The sequence below is a fragment of the Triticum aestivum genome, chromosome 6B, assembly GCF_018294505.1.
Source record: "Triticum aestivum cultivar Chinese Spring chromosome 6B, IWGSC CS RefSeq v2.1, whole genome shotgun sequence".
Classification (NCBI taxonomy): Eukaryota; Viridiplantae; Streptophyta; class Magnoliopsida; order Poales; family Poaceae; genus Triticum; species Triticum aestivum.
The window spans coordinates 568295237-568311411 of NC_057810.1; the positions used below are offsets into that span (position 1 = coordinate 568295237).

At 47.8% G+C, this 16175-nt stretch overlaps 2 protein-coding genes across 2 annotated transcripts; one reads left to right on the top strand and one right to left on the bottom strand.

The window, feature by feature from the left end:
* Positions 1-5461: 5461 nt before the first annotated feature.
* On the top strand, positions 5462-14771 carry LOC123138046 (universal stress protein A-like protein). The gene is made up of 4 exons (XM_044557941.1): positions 5462-5737; positions 8696-8817; positions 8912-9030; positions 14371-14771. The coding sequence occupies exons 1-4, from the start codon at positions 5554-5556 to the stop codon at positions 14477-14479; spliced, it is 534 nt and encodes a 177-aa protein (XP_044413876.1). The 5' UTR covers positions 5462-5553; the 3' UTR covers positions 14480-14771.
* Positions 14496-15484, bottom strand: LOC123138047 (uncharacterized). The gene has a single exon (XM_044557942.1). The coding sequence runs from the start codon at positions 15260-15262 to the stop codon at positions 14729-14731; it is 534 nt and encodes a 177-aa protein (XP_044413877.1). The 5' UTR covers positions 15263-15484; the 3' UTR covers positions 14496-14728.
* Between the last annotated feature and the right edge of the window lie 691 nt (positions 15485-16175).

Here is a 16175-nt window from a genome sequence, read left to right on the forward strand (position 1 = left end):
ATGAGACGTGGTGCTCGGTTCCCTCTGAGATGGAGTTGATGGCTACATCATATTTCAAGGAGGTGTTTACAAAGGACCCTACTCTCTTCCCGGAGCCGGTTCTGGAGAAGATAACAACAAAGGTTACACACGAAATGAATGTGTCTTTGTGCAGACCATTCACTGTCGAAGAGGTGTCGGATGCGTTGTTCCAAATTGGGCCGCTAAAAGCACCTGGTACGGATGGATTTCCTGCTCGGTTTTATCAGCGAAATTGGGCCGTCATGAAGGAGGAGATCACAGCGGCTGTTATGGAATTTTTTGTGTCAGGAATCATGCCTAAGGGGGTGAATGATACGGCTATTGTGCTTATTCTGAAGATTCAGTTCCCAAAGGAGCTCAAGGACTTTCGCCCAATCAGTTTGTATAACGTGATCTACAAAATAGTGTCCAAGTGCTTGGTGAACCGGCTTCGGCCTCTCTTGGCGGAACTTATTTCTGAAAACCAAAGTGCGTTTATTCCTGGTCGGCTTATCTCAGATAATTCGATCATAGCTTTTGAGTGCATCAACCATATTCAGACTTTGAAGAATAATAACCCTGTTGCGTGTGCATACAAGTTAGACTTGTCCAAGGCGTATGACCGCGTGGATTGGGACTTTCTTGAGAAGGCCTTGAGCAGGTGGGGTTTCTCTGCAACATGGATCAAATGGATGATGGCGTGTGTAAGATCTGTCACGTACACGGTGAAATTCAACGGCAAATTGCTTGAGGTTTTTGAGCCATCGAGAGGGCTCCGACAAGGTGATCCGCTGTCCCCGTTCCTATTTCTGTTTGTAGCTGACGCTTTGTCTGCTCTTATTACCAGCTCTGTGGAGAGTGGTGAATTAAGGGGAGTGACCATATGTCGTGGTGCCCCGGAGATATCTCATTTGCTTTTTGCGGATGATACTTTACTGTTTTTGAGGCTTCGAGCCAGCAAGCTAGCTTTGTCAACGGTTTGTTGAACACTTATACTGCAGCGACGGGTCAACTGATAAACCCTGAAAAGTGTTCCATCCTGTTTTCTGACAACTGTGATGCGTTGGTGGCGGATGAGGTCAAAGGCATCTTGGAGGTATCACAGCAAGTTTTTGAGCCCAAGTACCTGGGCCTGCCGGTGCTAGAGGGAAGGATTCATAAAGAATAGTTTGAATCACTTCAGGAAAGGTTGCGAGCAAGGTTGGTCGACTGGAGTGAACAGTTTGTCTCTGCCGGGAACAAAGAGATCCTAATTAAGGCTGTTGCACAGGCTATACCTACATACGTTATGAGCGTTTTCAGGCTGCCTGCGTCCGTCTGCGACGACATGACTAGGATGATGAGGCAGTATTGGTGGGGGTGGAAAATGGGAAAAGGAAGATGGGCTGGCTTAGTTGGAAGAAGATGGTGGCGCCTAAGTCCATGGGGGGCATGGGCTTCCGTGATATGAGAGCCTTCAATCAGGCACTGCTGGCTAAGCAGGCATGGCGTCTGTTGGAGTGCCCAGATAGCCTGTGTGCGAGAGTGCTTAAAGCCAAGTACTATCCCCATGGAAATCTCTTGGATACTGTATTCCCCGCTAGCTCTTCTGCTGTTTGGAAGGGGATTGTGCACGGTCTTGAACTGGTAAAGAAGGGGATCATTTGGCGAGTGGGAAACGGGACTCTCATTAGAACTTGGAGAGATGCGTGGATACCGAGAGGTCATAATTTTCGACCAATCACACCAAAGCGCAACTGCAGATATAACTGGGTGGCGGATTTCTTGAATGAACATGGTGCTTGGGACGAACATAGGCTGCGAGAACATTTTTGGGACATGGATGTACGCGAGATTCTTAAGATCTGTACTTCACCACGAAATGGCCAAGACTTCATGGCCTGGTTTCCGGAGAGGAGCGGCCAATTTTCTGTCAAGAGTGCATACAAACTTGCAACTCTAAGTGTGGAGCCGAAGGATATACCAGCGATGAGTGCCAGCCCTTCTGGAGAGAGACCGATCTGGCAGTGCATTTGGACAGCCAAGGTACCCCTCAAGATGAGGATCGCCGCGTGGAAGGCAGTTTCGGGGGCGTTAGCAACGAATGCATGCAAGAAGTATCGCCATATATCTACACGTGATACTTGTCCTGTATGTGCGAATGAAAGGGAGTCTTCCTTCCATGCCCTGGTCACATGTGATCACGCTCAGCAGCTGTGGCAACAGATGCAGATGGTGTGGAACTTGCCGAGGAAGGAGATGCTGCAGGATACAGGGCAAGACTGGCTTCTAAACGTGTTGACAAATTGTGATGATTATATGAGGGCATGTGTCATAATGCTGGTCTGGCGTATTTGGTCCCTACGGACGGACATAGTGCATGGGAAGGCAGTACCGTCGGTCGATATATCAGCATCATATCTGCAAAGCTACATGCACTCATTAGATCTTTGCACCAAATACTCCACCGATGATATTATCAAAGGGAAGATGCCTTTACGAAGCGAGGTGCCATCAGCCGTTCTGAAGGTGAACATGGTTCACCCCTGGCCGAAGCCACCTCCGGGTAAGGTGGCCTTATCTGTTGATGGAGCTTATCTTCAATCTGATGGATCAGCAGCGGCGGGGATGGTATTACGGACACATGAAGGGAGTGTGATTTTCTCGGCGTACCGGTGCATTTTTAATTGCAATGAAGCCCTGGAAGCGGAGCTACATGCGTTAATGCAGGGGATGGCACTGGCCATCCAGCACTGTGATCTCCCTGTCATTGTTCAGTCGGATTTTTCCATCGCCCTCTCTGCCCTGTCGGACGAGAGCTTATCTAGATCGGCTTATGGACACCTGGTCACTGAGATTCGTCATCTGATGATAGATAGAGAGTTTATTGCCTTCAAAATCAGTCGTTTGCAGAATAGGGTAGCAGATCGATTGGCCCTGTATAGTCGTACAGAGAGTATTACGGCTGTGTGGCTGGGCCGAGGTCCACCGTGTGTGGAGGACCTCTTGCCGCTTGATTGTAACCCTTCACCTCTGGAATAAATCTCTTCTACTAGCGCAAAAAAAAAAAAACAAGTAACCGTTTTCACTTTAAAATAAAACTCAGGCCGTGCCGAGTCTGCCGACGCGGTTCGAGAACACGAGCATGACTCGAGGACTCGAGGAGTGACTCATTCCCAATCGGACCGGTTCCACGTGTAAGGACGAGCCGTTGCTCCATGATGAGAGAGCCTCTACGTGGATCACGAGCTCACGTCTGACGTGACGCGAGGAACCCCACCTAGCCGCGTCAACCACGGCATTTTTTCTTGCCACGTTGGCCCCGTAGAGATGCTAGCGGACCACAGCCGTCAGCTACGTCTGGAAAGTACTACCAACCAGATCACAAAAAGATCATTATCGATCGATGATCAAGTGAAATAACATGAATATTGCTTCCCGCACACCATATAACGCACCAAAGAGGTTCGTATGACACATTGTCCCTTTTTCTTGGCACATGTTGTCATGTTGACATGCTAGCGGAAACTCTATGCATCAGTTTGCAGATAATATTAATCTGCACAGAGTCTGACAAAGAATGTGAGTGACATGGAAGGTTGGAAGCCGGGGATGTGCTATGGATGTACTACGTTCCCGCAAAAAATAATAATATTGTCGTAGTACTGGTTCAAAAATTTATTATTGTACTACCAGTAAACTAAAGGTAAAAAAGTAACCTAGCTCCCTGGGTCTTAACACTTTGTTTGGTCTTTTGTACGCAACCTTTCACTGCATTTTTGCAAGGCGTGTAAACTAAAGTAACCTAGCGCCTGCGAGACCCGCCATGAGCGATGGCAGCTGTGTGTCCTGCGGGCGGAGAGGTACAAGTTGTTCATGGAGATCGACGCAGAGTTGGCCGAAGAGGAGGAGTAGGCGACCAACAACGATGCCAGCTCCGCATCGGCCGCGCTGGCACCACACTTCGCGCCCCGCCGCCATGACCACGATGCCGATCCGTCCATGTCCGACACGTCGACAGTACAGAATCGAGCGAGGAAGAGTAGTACATGGGACGCTGCCACGACTTGGGTCCCAGGAAGGCCACTCCTATTCTTTTCATGCCGCGGCTTCACTTCACGGGGGCTCATGTCCGGTGAGCTTGCCGGACAAGGGAAAGACAGGACATGGGAGACGGACTCCGCACGGTCAGCGGTCATTTAGATTAGGTTGGAAAAGTCTCGTCCGCTTTTGTTTAATTGAAATGTGTCGTAATTAATTTGATCTGATTTAAATGGAAATCATCCGGGTTGCATGAAGTTTGTGCATTTTGTTCAAAATTGCTTTGAACTGTATGCGGGCATGGTTGGATGGGTGACTCGCGTATCACCGTTCATTAACAAATACTACAATGCATGTTATAGGGGTTTGCGTTGGAGATGTCCTTACACAATAAAATAAGAACGGGCCAATAAAGACTCAACTCTTGACGAACATTTTTTAGTAGAAGAAACAATTTTGAGCACCATGTTTGCTGAGCCTCGAAGATAAGCGAGCTAGCCATACACCCGCACGTCTAACCAATAGTGTGAGGCCCCATTCTCTACGGTACTATTCCCTTCATTTTTATTTACTCCGCAAAGTCAAGCTTTACAAACTTTGACAAAGTTTATAGACAAAAATATTAACATATACTCCCTCCGTTTCTAAATATAAGTCTTTATAAAGATTGCACTAAATGGACTACATACGGAGCAAAATGAATGAATCTAAACTTAAAATGCATCTATATACATCCGTATGCGGTTTACAATGAAATATCTACAGAGACTTACATTTAGGAACGGTGGGAGTACAATAACAAACCAATACCATTAGATTTGTTGTTGAATGTACTTCCGCATCATATAGATCTGTTATGCTAAATATTTATATTCTTTTTTATAAATTTGGTCAAACTTTACAAAGTTTGACTTCAATCAGCTCTAATATGCGAAGTAAATAAAATGGAGGAAGTACAAAATTGAAAGTCCAGCCAAACGATGAAAACATTTTTTCACGAGTGAGTTTTGTAAATTCTACAAAAAAATAGTTCTCCTTAATTGAATGGCCAATACAATTCCATTCAAGTCAGTAGTGTAAATTCACAAGGATATTCCAAAATTGAGCGGTTTTGGGTGGACGAGACTTGCCTGCTCCTTCCCCATGCTCCCATCCGTGCTCCCGCATACGTGGCTTGATTTGATTGGTAGAAAATAAGGTCCGACCCCACCCCCTAAAAATCAGGGGGGAGATGATTAGATTAGAAAAGAAAAAAAGAAAAGGACAGCCGTAGGATGAAGTGGGAGCACGGATGGGAGCATGGGAAGGGAGCAGGCAAGCCGGATCCGTTTTGGGTCTCGATGATGTAAATGAAGAAGGAAAGCGTAGATTGCTTTTTGTGGCCATAGCAAAAAGAGCGAAAATGACCGGACCCAGTATAAATGAAGAAGGAAAGCGTAGATTGCTTTTTGTCCTCCTCAAAATTTCCCCAAAACTCCTCTTCCCCTTCTTCTTCTTGTCAAGGAAGCAAACAGCAAGCGAGGGCGTGCGCAAATGGCGGATTCGTCGGCGCCGACGCGGGTGATGATGGCGGTGAACGAGTCGTCGCTCAAGGGGTACCCGCACCCCTCCATCAGCTGCCGCTCCGCCTTCGACTGGATGCTCTCCAAGCTCGTCCGCTCCAACACCGACGGCTTCCACCTCCTCTTCCTCCACGTCCAGGTCCCCGACGAGGACGGTACGTGCAACCGCGCGCCCCCCTCGTGCGTCCCGTGGAATGCCCCAGGGGTGGATTTGCTTGCTTGCTGCGTGCTTGAGGTGCTCGACGGAATGCGCCGGTTCCCTCTCTGTCGGCGCAGTGTGGTGGTCGTGTGGCCTTGGTATGCGGTGCCGTCGCGATGTGGGCGGTGGCTCTTCTTCGATCACGGCGTATCTGTTCGTAGCACGCCCTAGTGGTTTCAGATCGAATGCACGATGAGTTCTTAGCATTGATCCGTGCCATCCTTACTGCAATCCCACTGTTCCTGTTCACGGGATGCGTCTGCTGCTGCGACCTGTGTGCTAGACTGTAGTGTTTTGGTGTGAATCACACGAACTGTCGGCAGAAGAGGGAGATTACATACTTCTGATGCATCCGCTCGTAGAATCCTTTTTAGGCTGCATATAGTTGACACGGTACTTTATGGGGAGCTTGTTCTGTTTCAGGGTTAGTCAATGGCATGCACAATTGCAGTAACTACTCATACTAGCTTGTGGTTGTTGCCTTGTTGGTAGTTGTTGCGGCATCTGAATTAATTGTATCGCTACAAATGCCATGACCATGTTGACGTATAATATGCTGCCTAGTCTCTTCCATCAGATCGGTCTTTTGGTTGCATTGGCTAGAGCATGCACTTCTACATGGTATCAGAGCCAAGAGGTCTTGAGTTCAAGGCCTGGCTGGCGCAATTAAATTGCAGCCCACTTTTGGTCCACGTTTAGGCCTGAGGGAGCCACACGTGAGGGGGAGTGTTGACGTATAATATGCTGCCTAGTCTCTTCCATCAGATCGGTCTTTTGGTTGCATTGGCTAGAGCATGCACTTCTACAGACCAGAAGCTGTGGCGAATGTACCAAGTGGCTCTGCTTTCATGGCATGTTGTCTACCCTTGATAATGCACTGAACTGGACTGCTGGTTATGTAGTTTTTGCTGTTTCTGGATAGAGGGTACCGCATGACTGGTGTGATACTAGTGCTTTGTAAGTTGTGTAAATGCAGATTACAGAGGTTTTATATCCTCTAATCTTAACAAACGCATACGGTGGTACTACACTGTGTATTTTTGAATGGAAGGCATACTGCACAGTTTAGAAGAGCATGTCATTTGATTGATGCTCCCCAGTTGGGTTCAGTTACGAAGGCATACTGGCTTGGGCCTTTTCAGCCTACACCTTACACGTTGAGATATTATCTACCACTCCTCGGCTGTTTCTGCTGCCCAGTATTGTTTTCTGCAACACCTTATTTCTCGTGTTTCATGAAATGCTGCTCTTGCAGCAAATATTTGATTCATAATACCTATTTATGTCTAGTATCCTATTTAGGCCATTTTGGGGTGGAAGAGTATCCTCTTGACTTGTTATTATAACTGCACAATGTGCTATTTGCTTCATTCAACCGTTCTTCAGGGATACAATGACTTTTTTTTTTTGGATAAGAAGGAAGACCACAGTCTACCTTATATATTCCAAAGCCAGACTGGGGTCTGAGAATTGTCTTAGTACAAAAGATACCTATTTATGTCTAAGAAGGAATACAATGACTTTATTACTCTGTGGGCACTAACGTTTTTCTTCTCATGCCCTTAGAGGCGTACCTCCAGCAAAATTCTGGGAATAGTTTTTCCAAAGTCAATTCAAAATATTTTAAATAATTTGCAAGAAAGAAGAGTTGCCCTTCAATTTTATAGTAGAACTAGCGGAGAGAAAGAGCTCCAAAAAATTAAGCTGTTTAATTTTGCTTTGCAAAGATTTTAATGAATTAACCTGGCGGTATATAGTAGTGAGTCTGCAACAGCTAGTCCTTTTGATTCCCATGGAATGGCCGGATGAAGGTAAAGGCATGTTATGCCGTTATAATAGCAACTGCAGGGTATTACATATCCACATGAGTTGGTTGTCCATTGAGTTGTTTACTAACTTTGCATGCTTGTTTCATGTTTGCTATGCCGCTTGAACTAGCCTATGTGACGAAATAGCTTTTGTGCTTTCCAGTGATTTGACCTGAATCTTTGTTCTGTCTCGTGATTTTTGGACTAAAAGGCACTTCAGCTGATACTTGAAATTCAGTAGCGAATGACCAAGAAAGCTTAGGAGCACTTCTCTTGATGCCACTTAAAATGCTTTCCCTCTTTGTCTTCTAAACCATTTTTTTTGTCACTTCTTCTTGCTGCTTGAAATAGCTCCTTCCTTGTAAGATAGCTGGGTAGTAAACTAACTCAGTTGGTGCTAGTGCTTACTCTTTGTCTTCTAACCGTTCTTTTTTGTTACTTCTTCTTGCTGCTTGAAATAGCTCCTTCCTTGTAAGATAGCTGGGTAGTAAACTAACTCAGTTGGTGCTAGTGCTTTATGTTATAATATGGTATACATGGATTTCGAGTCGCTCGACTAGTCGCGACTAGTCGACGACTAGTCTATGAGTCGCAAAAATATGGTCGACTCAGCTTAGTGTCGACTCGCGACTCTGAGTCGCGACTAGTCACAACGCAGGCTCGACTTCTTCCGAGTCGCTGCCCCAAAGCGACTCGCATGAGTCGCGACTCAAAAACCATGATGGTATAGTTGATATCTGGTTAACAAATTGTTTGCATAGGAATCCTACCTTGAGATGCACTGTCAGGCTAGGTGCCCATTTAACGTGGATGTTCAACCTGAATTCTGCTCAGTAAATCGCTTCTTGTAGACTCATGTCACATGCATTTGCATGTACTCCCTCCGATCCGAATTAAATGACGCAGCTTCTATACAATATCCAGTTTACATTGTATAGAGGCTGTGTCAATTAATTCGGGTCGGAGGGAGTATCATTTTCTCCCAGTTCATTGTGAAATAGTACATTATGGAATATCAAGTATTTGCTTAAACATTAGATATTTGGATCATAATCTTTTTATCTGCCTGATATATTTCTGATTTGTCTTTGTTGCCAATTCAAAAGGATTTGATGATATGGATAGTATATATGCATCACCGACGGACTTCCAGAGCATGAAGCAGAGAGACAGGATAAGAGGGATTCACCTACTTGAGTACTTCGTGAACGAATGCCATCGATTGGGGGTAGTTACATTTTGTTTTTTTCTCCAGTACTATAGACTCCAGTCAGGAACAGTTGCCATTTTGGTTCCTAACAGCTTATCTAATTATGCTGCAGATAAAATGTGAAGCTTGGACCAAACAGGGGGATCCAAAGGAGGTTATCTGCCATGAGGTGAAAAGAGCCCAGCCTGATCTTCTAGTTGTGGGAAGTAGAGGCCTCGGGCCATTTCAGAGGTAATTTATGTTAAAATCACTTATACCGTGTCGGCTTGAATATCATTTTTATAGAAGGGTGTATGAGTAATCTTCATTGTGTAATAACATGGCTACATGTATGTTTTGATAAAATGGTTCATCAGCTAGGTGTGCATCTCATCCAAACTAAGATATATATTCACAATCAACTTTCTTTGGCAAAATTGGGCTGGATCTAATGTACTGTGTTTTTGATGAGGGCATTTGAAAAGTTTATTTTATGATATTGTTATGATATTACAGTATTGTCCCTCCTCTGTTTTTTTTGTCTGTTGCCTTAGTAAGTTAGTATAGTGGCAGGGTTAATGTTGCTGTATTCTGAAGCAAGCATACTTATCTTACTAACATGCCAAACACAGAAAATATCATCTTGCTAATTTTCATGCATGTTAGTACCTCCACTCCTAAATATAAGACGTTGGGGCAGTTTAATTTAAACTGCCCCAGCATCTTATATTTAGGAATGGAGGTAGTAGATGATTGTATCAGACAACTGTGTTTCTTTAATCAAATGTTTGCAGTATTTGCGATAAGCATTGTACATGCAATTATATAACATCAGTTTGCATCTTGATCTTGTCAGTTTTGGACTTCTGGTTATATAGTTATGATGGAGATCTCTAAGATGAGGGTTGAATAGAGGCACTTTGAATTAGATCTATTGGATAACCCACATCTATGTCTTACAGAACATCGGAAAATAGCCAACAGTTTTTTGTCCTCAAATTTGTGCTGATCACCTTGGTAACTTAACCAAAAAAGATTTCTATAATACATCAAGCACACTTGATGTCGGATATTGGGAGCCGACTGTGAAACTGTTATTGTGGATAATAACATTATAATTTGGATGTTATGCTTGATTTGCTAACCTTGAACTCAAATCTGATGCTGTTGAATTCTTTACGCAGTTCTCTTTCGAATAAGTTGTATGCATTTTATCCTCTGTATTTGGCATACCAATCCTCCTTCCCAATTTGTCATCATGATATGCTTTTCTTAGAGAAAAGAAAAGGATCGTATTCCTTTCATTTTTGTAATAGAAAAAAAAACTTAATGGACTAGATGATCAGAGAATACACACAGTGCATTGTTATGCTGATGCACCTTCCTACATGTCTAGATTTAAGTTGTGGCCTTTCCCGTTGGTACAGTCGGATCTTGCCATTCCCTCTGATTTGTGTTTGTACTAAATACGGTCAAATTCTGAAATTCCAGAGTGCATAGATGCAGGGTGTAAGGCCAACTCCACCGCGCGACCCCAAATGGACGTCCGTTTTGTCCGGATTCTGTCCGTTTGGGTAGCGATTTGGGGTTGTGTCCGGGCCTGTCCTGGGATGCGGTGGCCGTGCGCCCAGCGCGCGGCCGCATCCATTTTGCCCCATCCTGTCCGCGTCTAGTTTTCAAATGCCAAGCCCTAGTTCAGGCCAGCGGCCCCGGTTCACGCCGGCAACAGAGCCAGCGGCCTACACGTCCATCGCCGGCATCAGCCAGCGGCCGGCAACACAGCCAGCCTCCAGAATGAATAGTTCTCCTCGCCGGCAACACAGCCAGCGGCCGGCAACACAGCCGGCCTCCAAAATGAATGGTTTCTCGCCGGCACACTACCAGCGGCCCGACGGGCGGGCGGCACCCATGCCAGCCTAAAAAAAAACGGCCACACCAATCGGACGACCTAGTTCAGGCCTTCGGCGTCGAGCATCTCCTTCTGCCTGGCCTCGAACCAGGCCCTCGTCTTGTCGCTCATCTTCGACAAGTCCACGCTCATGATCGCAAGGGCCACCTCCTTCGCTTTGGCAGCGGCATTGGTGGCCTCGATGTCGAGCTGCCTCTGCCTGGCCTTGACGTTGTCGGCCTCGATGTCGAGCTGCCTTTGCCGGGCCGCCTCCTCCATGTCGAGCTGCCTTTGCCGGGCCGCCTCCTCCATGTCGATCTTCCTCCTCTTGGCCGCCTCCTCCATCTCAAGCTTCTGTCTTTGAAGGTCTAGGTATTGCTTCATTTGCTCGTCCTTGCTTTGCCGCTTCTTCTCGTCCCTCACATCCTTTTGAGACATCATGCCATGCAAAGTCCCATGCAAGGCCATGGATGAGGCGTCACGTATGTCGTCCACCTTGGAGTTGGTCTTGCCCCTCGGCCTCTTCAACGCCTCGCCATCTCCACCTTCGGCGAACTTGGCCGTCTTCAGTCCTCTTTTCCTTTGTAGTTCACGGTATTGGTCCTTGAACTTAGGGCACATGTTGATGAGCGTCCAACAATGCGTAAGAGTGAATGGCTTGTCATTGTGCCGGGCCTTGAATGCCTCCAAAGATTGGAATGCCTACACCACATGATCAACAACAAAGTGAACATGCAAACATATACACGGCCAAAGTCTCATGGCCATAGCAAGGAAAGGGCTAGAAAGAGGAGATCATACCATGTCCCCAACGCCGAGACCACTCACGGGCCGTGCTTCAACGCTCTCAAATGCGGCGCAATACTTGTTGCACTCTTGTTGGATGAACAACCATCTTTTTTGAATCGAACCGATGCCACGGTTGCTTGTAATTTGGAAGGGCTCAAACATCTTCCTTTCATGGAATGTTTTGTGGACTCTCGTCCAAAAAACAATGCCCTTTTGTTGCGCGCCGGTCCTTGGATCTTGGCTAATCTCCATCCAAGCTTGGTAAATCAACTTGTCCTCATCTTGTGTATATGAACCCGTGCGAATGCTCTTCCTCTTCTTTTGTGCCTCCGCTCTTTGGGTGAGCTCGTCGATGAACAATGGCGCACCACTAATATCAACGTCATTGCTTTCTTCTTCTTCTTCATCACCTTCGACATAGATGTCATCGTCTTCATGCCACGAGTCACCATGGTCGTAGTCAGCACGTTCGTGCCCACCTTCATCGGGGCCGTACTCGGCGCGGCCATCTTGACTTTGGGTCTCATCGGGGTCGTAGGCACGACCATGCCCACCGTCGAAGATCACGTCCTCCATGTAGCGGTTGTAGAAGGGGTCGTCGACCACTGGCGTTGGGGTTGGCATTTCATCAAACAAGACGCGGGGGGCCGGCATGGTGCCCGTGAACGATGCCCGTGCCTGCTTTCTTAGCATCTCGACGGACGGCCGCCCGCCGCTGCTAGACCCAGGCGTGACGTTGAGGTTGATGACGGCCGCGGGGCGCGGTGTGGACGGCGCGAACGCGCCCACGTCCGGCGACCCCGAGAAACGGGTCTGGCCGTCGTGCCTTGGCGGAGGGAAGCAGGGCGACATGGGCGCGGTGCGCGACGTCGGCGACTAGCAGTGCGTAGGCCGGGCAACCGACGAGCCTGTGCTTGCCGGGCCGACGGCCGCTGCAGGGAACCCGGCAGGACGGCCTATGCCAAGCATGAGGATGGCGTGCGCTTTGTTGACGAGGTCCTCCTTCTCGTCGGCCGCGGCCTTGCGCCGCGCGGCCTCCAGCTCCTCGCGCTGGGCGGCGAACTTGGCCGCGGCGGCATTGACCTTGACGACCGCTCTCCGTTCCCTCCTCTTCGCCGATTCCGCGTCCAACTTGGCGATCTCCTCCGGCGTGCACTCCGACCGCGGCTTCCTTGCCGCCTTCTTCTTCACCTTTGCGGGCGGATCGACGGCCAGGCCGCCGGAACCCGGCGGGGCGTCGGCCATGGACGGGGGAGAGAGGGGGCGGCGGGAGGGACGTGGGAGGGTTTGGGGCAAATGGTGCCAAATGGGCGTGGGGGGTTTTGGTTTCTCCCACCGACGGGTGGGCCAGGGGAGGACAAGCACGCGCGTCCCGCCCGTCCGCGCGCTATCCGTTTCGCCCCAAACCGAGCGCAAGTTTGGGCTGGGGATGGGTCGAAAACGGACCGAATCCGGACATTTGTCCGTTTGAGGCCGCGCGCTGGGCTGCCTCTTTTGTTCCTTTTACCCCAAACGGACGGGGGCGGACAGGATAGGGTCGCGCGGTGGAGTTGGCCTAAGTTCTTTACCACTTTGTGCGCATGCCTGCCCATTAAGAGGGATTTCGATATTCGTGCTCCCTAGACAAGATGCTGCCTTGTAAATCAAGCAACAGTAGAAGCGTGCCTAGCTATTGTGAAAAAGCCTATTGATAAACACTTTTTAAGTGTTACTCTAGGAGAACGTGCCACTGATAAAAAGACTCGATGATTTGACGTCCTACTCGTACAGAACTAATCGTACCCCTTCCTCAAAAGAAATTAATCATACCCCTGCCTATGATGTAAGTGGTCTATCTGTGTAGAACTAGTACTGTGATACACAGGCAACCTCATGTACGTGTATGCTATTGCCCTACGTCATTGAGCTGTTTGGCTACTATTCAGGGCAATGTAGTTTGATTACAAATCCTGCGAACTCACTGTTTTTCTTCCAGTTTAAGGCCTCCTTTAGTTCATAGGAATATTGTAGGAATTGCAAAGGATAGGAACTTTGTAGGAAAAATTCCTTTGAAACCCTTTGGTTTGTAGGAATGGATTCCTATTCCTATGTAGGATAGGAATCAATCCTTCACATTTCAAAGGAAAAAAAACATTGGCCTAGACTCAATGGAAAAATTCCTATCCTATGCATCAAATGGCATCTCTTTATCTATAAGATTTGAGATGCATGTCATCTCACTTCCTATGATTTTCCTATTCCTATACTATTCCTATCCTATGAACCAAAGGAGGCCTAAGAGATATACTCCCTCTGTTCCATAATATAAAAACGTTTTTCAAGCTATGTTAACTTGAAAAATGTTCTTATATTGTGGGACGGAGGGAGTATTTATGATGGGACATAATTCTGCCATACATTACATCTCTGCAACACTTTATAGCACTGATGCAAGGGTATTTTTATTTTGCTATACTTGTTTTTTAGTTTCGAGAAATGGTGAAGTCTTCACATGGACTGATGCCATATGCTACGTTTGCACCCATAGCTGATAGCTGTGACTAATGTGAATTTTCCGCAATCTAATCATGTCTTTCCAGAATAACAGAGCGTGTGAGGGTTTCATCTTCCCAGAATAAATTTTCAAATCCAAATGCATTCTATCATTGTTTGTGAACGCATCCTTATGATGCAACCTAGTATATACATAAGGTTTCCTTTGTATGTTTTCAGGTACATTCGTTTTGTTCCTTCCTGTGTGACCACAATATATTTTATATGCAGCTTAGATTCTTCTTCTGACAAAGTGCACTGTGCACATCACTGAACTATGCCGTGTAACTTTTTTTCTGAACTAGTATATTGTGGTCCATTCTTGTGGGTAAAGCAAAGCAGAATTTACACTTGAACTAAACGGCTGGTGTTTTTCGTTGCAGGGTTTTCGTGGGCACGGTGAGCGAGTTCTGCGTCAAGCATGCCGAGTGTCCAGTCATCACCATCAAGCGCAAGGCCAACGAAGCTCCCCAGGACCCCATCGACGATTGATGCTTTCGTGCAGCCGTGGTTACTTTGAGAATGGGATGTTCTTCACTGCTTGATGGGTTTAATGTACAAAATACTATCTGGAAGTGACTGGGAACTAGTACAAACTTTGCAGAGCGCGCCCCAAAACTAGAGTGAAGAACGAAAACGCTATGATCGCCGATGGATCATGGATGCCTAGCAAATTGCCTAGCAGACACTCTTATCATATGATGAGATACATCAAGTTGTGAACCTAAGCTACTGTGATGATCATGAACCGGGCTTTGCGGAGACGAATGTTCCGCCCCTTACTTGCCCTTGCCTGACGGCGCCGTTGGCAGCCGCGGGGTACCTGAAACCGGCGTACTCCTTCGGAATACCGGCCTGGTGGTGGTGGTGCTGCTGCTGCTGCTGGCGCCCTCTGTTGTTGGCCTTGGCGTCGGTCTTCCACGCCGCGGGCTTCTCCGGCGCGAACTTGATCTCGAAGCCGTCGTCCATGTCATGGACCACCGCGCGGGAGCTTGGCATGGGCTTCATCGGCGGGTACTTGACCTCGAAGCCCTTCTCCAGGTCGCCGCCGACCGCGTTGGTGCCGTAGTAGTGCTGGTCGGCGTAGGCCTTCTTCTTGGAGAGCCGGCGGCCGCACAGCCGCCCCGCGACGCAGGCGACGACGGCGAGGAAGGAGATGACGCCCAGCACGGTGAACACCGGCGCGAAGGAGCCCCTGGACGTGGTGGCCGGCTGCGCGTGCATGATGGGGTTGGTGGTGGGGTAATACGGCATGGGCTGAGTCATGGAAGCCATGGCAGCTTCTTCTCTCTGCTGCCTCTCAGCTCTCGAGAACTATTCTCTGTTTCTCAAGGAAGGGAATGGAAATGGCTTGCGATGGAGCGTTGGCTCCGTGAGTAGTGGTGTGGTCTTTTTATGATGGAGCGGGGCAGAGGCAGAGGCCCGGGTTTGAATTGAACAAAATTCCTTTTCGCCCTCGCTGATGTGCTGTGCTGCTGTGTTGTGATGTGCTGCTGGCTTGCTCTCTACTTTTGCTTTTGGACGTTGCATTGGATCAAAGCAACCGTAGCAGCGAGCAGCAGCGAGCAGGAGCAGGCAGGGACATCACATCGCTTTGGCTTCTTTGATTGCTTTCCCCCTCCGCTTTAGCAGATTGTGGGGGCGCGGAGGAATGAGCGCCTACTGCTTGACTAGCCACCTTTCTTGGGCATGCCGATCTAAAACGCCTCGCATATAATCAAATTCCGTGAGGTGACATCTTAGGCGTAGGGTTTCGTTTTGCTGTTCCATGATATTTGCTCGAATACGGTCTAGTGGTAGACATCTCCAGTGTAGGCTGCGGATGGTATTTTGGCGGCGTGTGGGAGGCACAATAATTCTGCCTAGGTACTACGTAGCAACGTGGACGTCGTTGTCACTCGAGCAGATGCATTCTACTGATTGAACCACGAGACGAGAAGCATGCGTCGCAAGGAATGCTCGACGGATGGAAATCGATAACCCTTTTGCCTACATACAGGAACATAGGAACTGAACTACTGAACGGCGTAATGTAGAGCCCTTCAGATTACGCCAGCCTGCAAATGTTCATGTTCGAGCAGTTCGAGGGATCTTCGGACGAATTTATTTACAGATGAAACGAAATACAGTGTGTAGTGTAGAGCGGCGGATCATTTGCCCTGAACTGATTGATTCACGTCGGATCGGC

Excerpts from the sequence above, each read along its gene's own strand:
- LOC123138047 (XM_044557942.1), bottom strand. The coding sequence starts at position 15,262 with ATGGCTTCCATGACTCAGCCCATGCCGTATTACCCCACCACCAACCCC.
- LOC123138046 (XM_044557941.1), top strand. The coding sequence starts at position 5,554 with ATGGCGGATTCGTCGGCGCCGACGCGGGTGATGATGGCGGTGAACGAG. Across the intron at positions 5,738-8,695 it reads CCAGGTCCCCGACGAGGACG|GATTTGATGATATGGATAGT; the intron begins GTACGTGCAACC and ends CCAATTCAAAAG. Across the intron at positions 8,818-8,911 it reads ACGAATGCCATCGATTGGGG|ATAAAATGTGAAGCTTGGAC; the intron begins GTAGTTACATTT and ends ATTATGCTGCAG.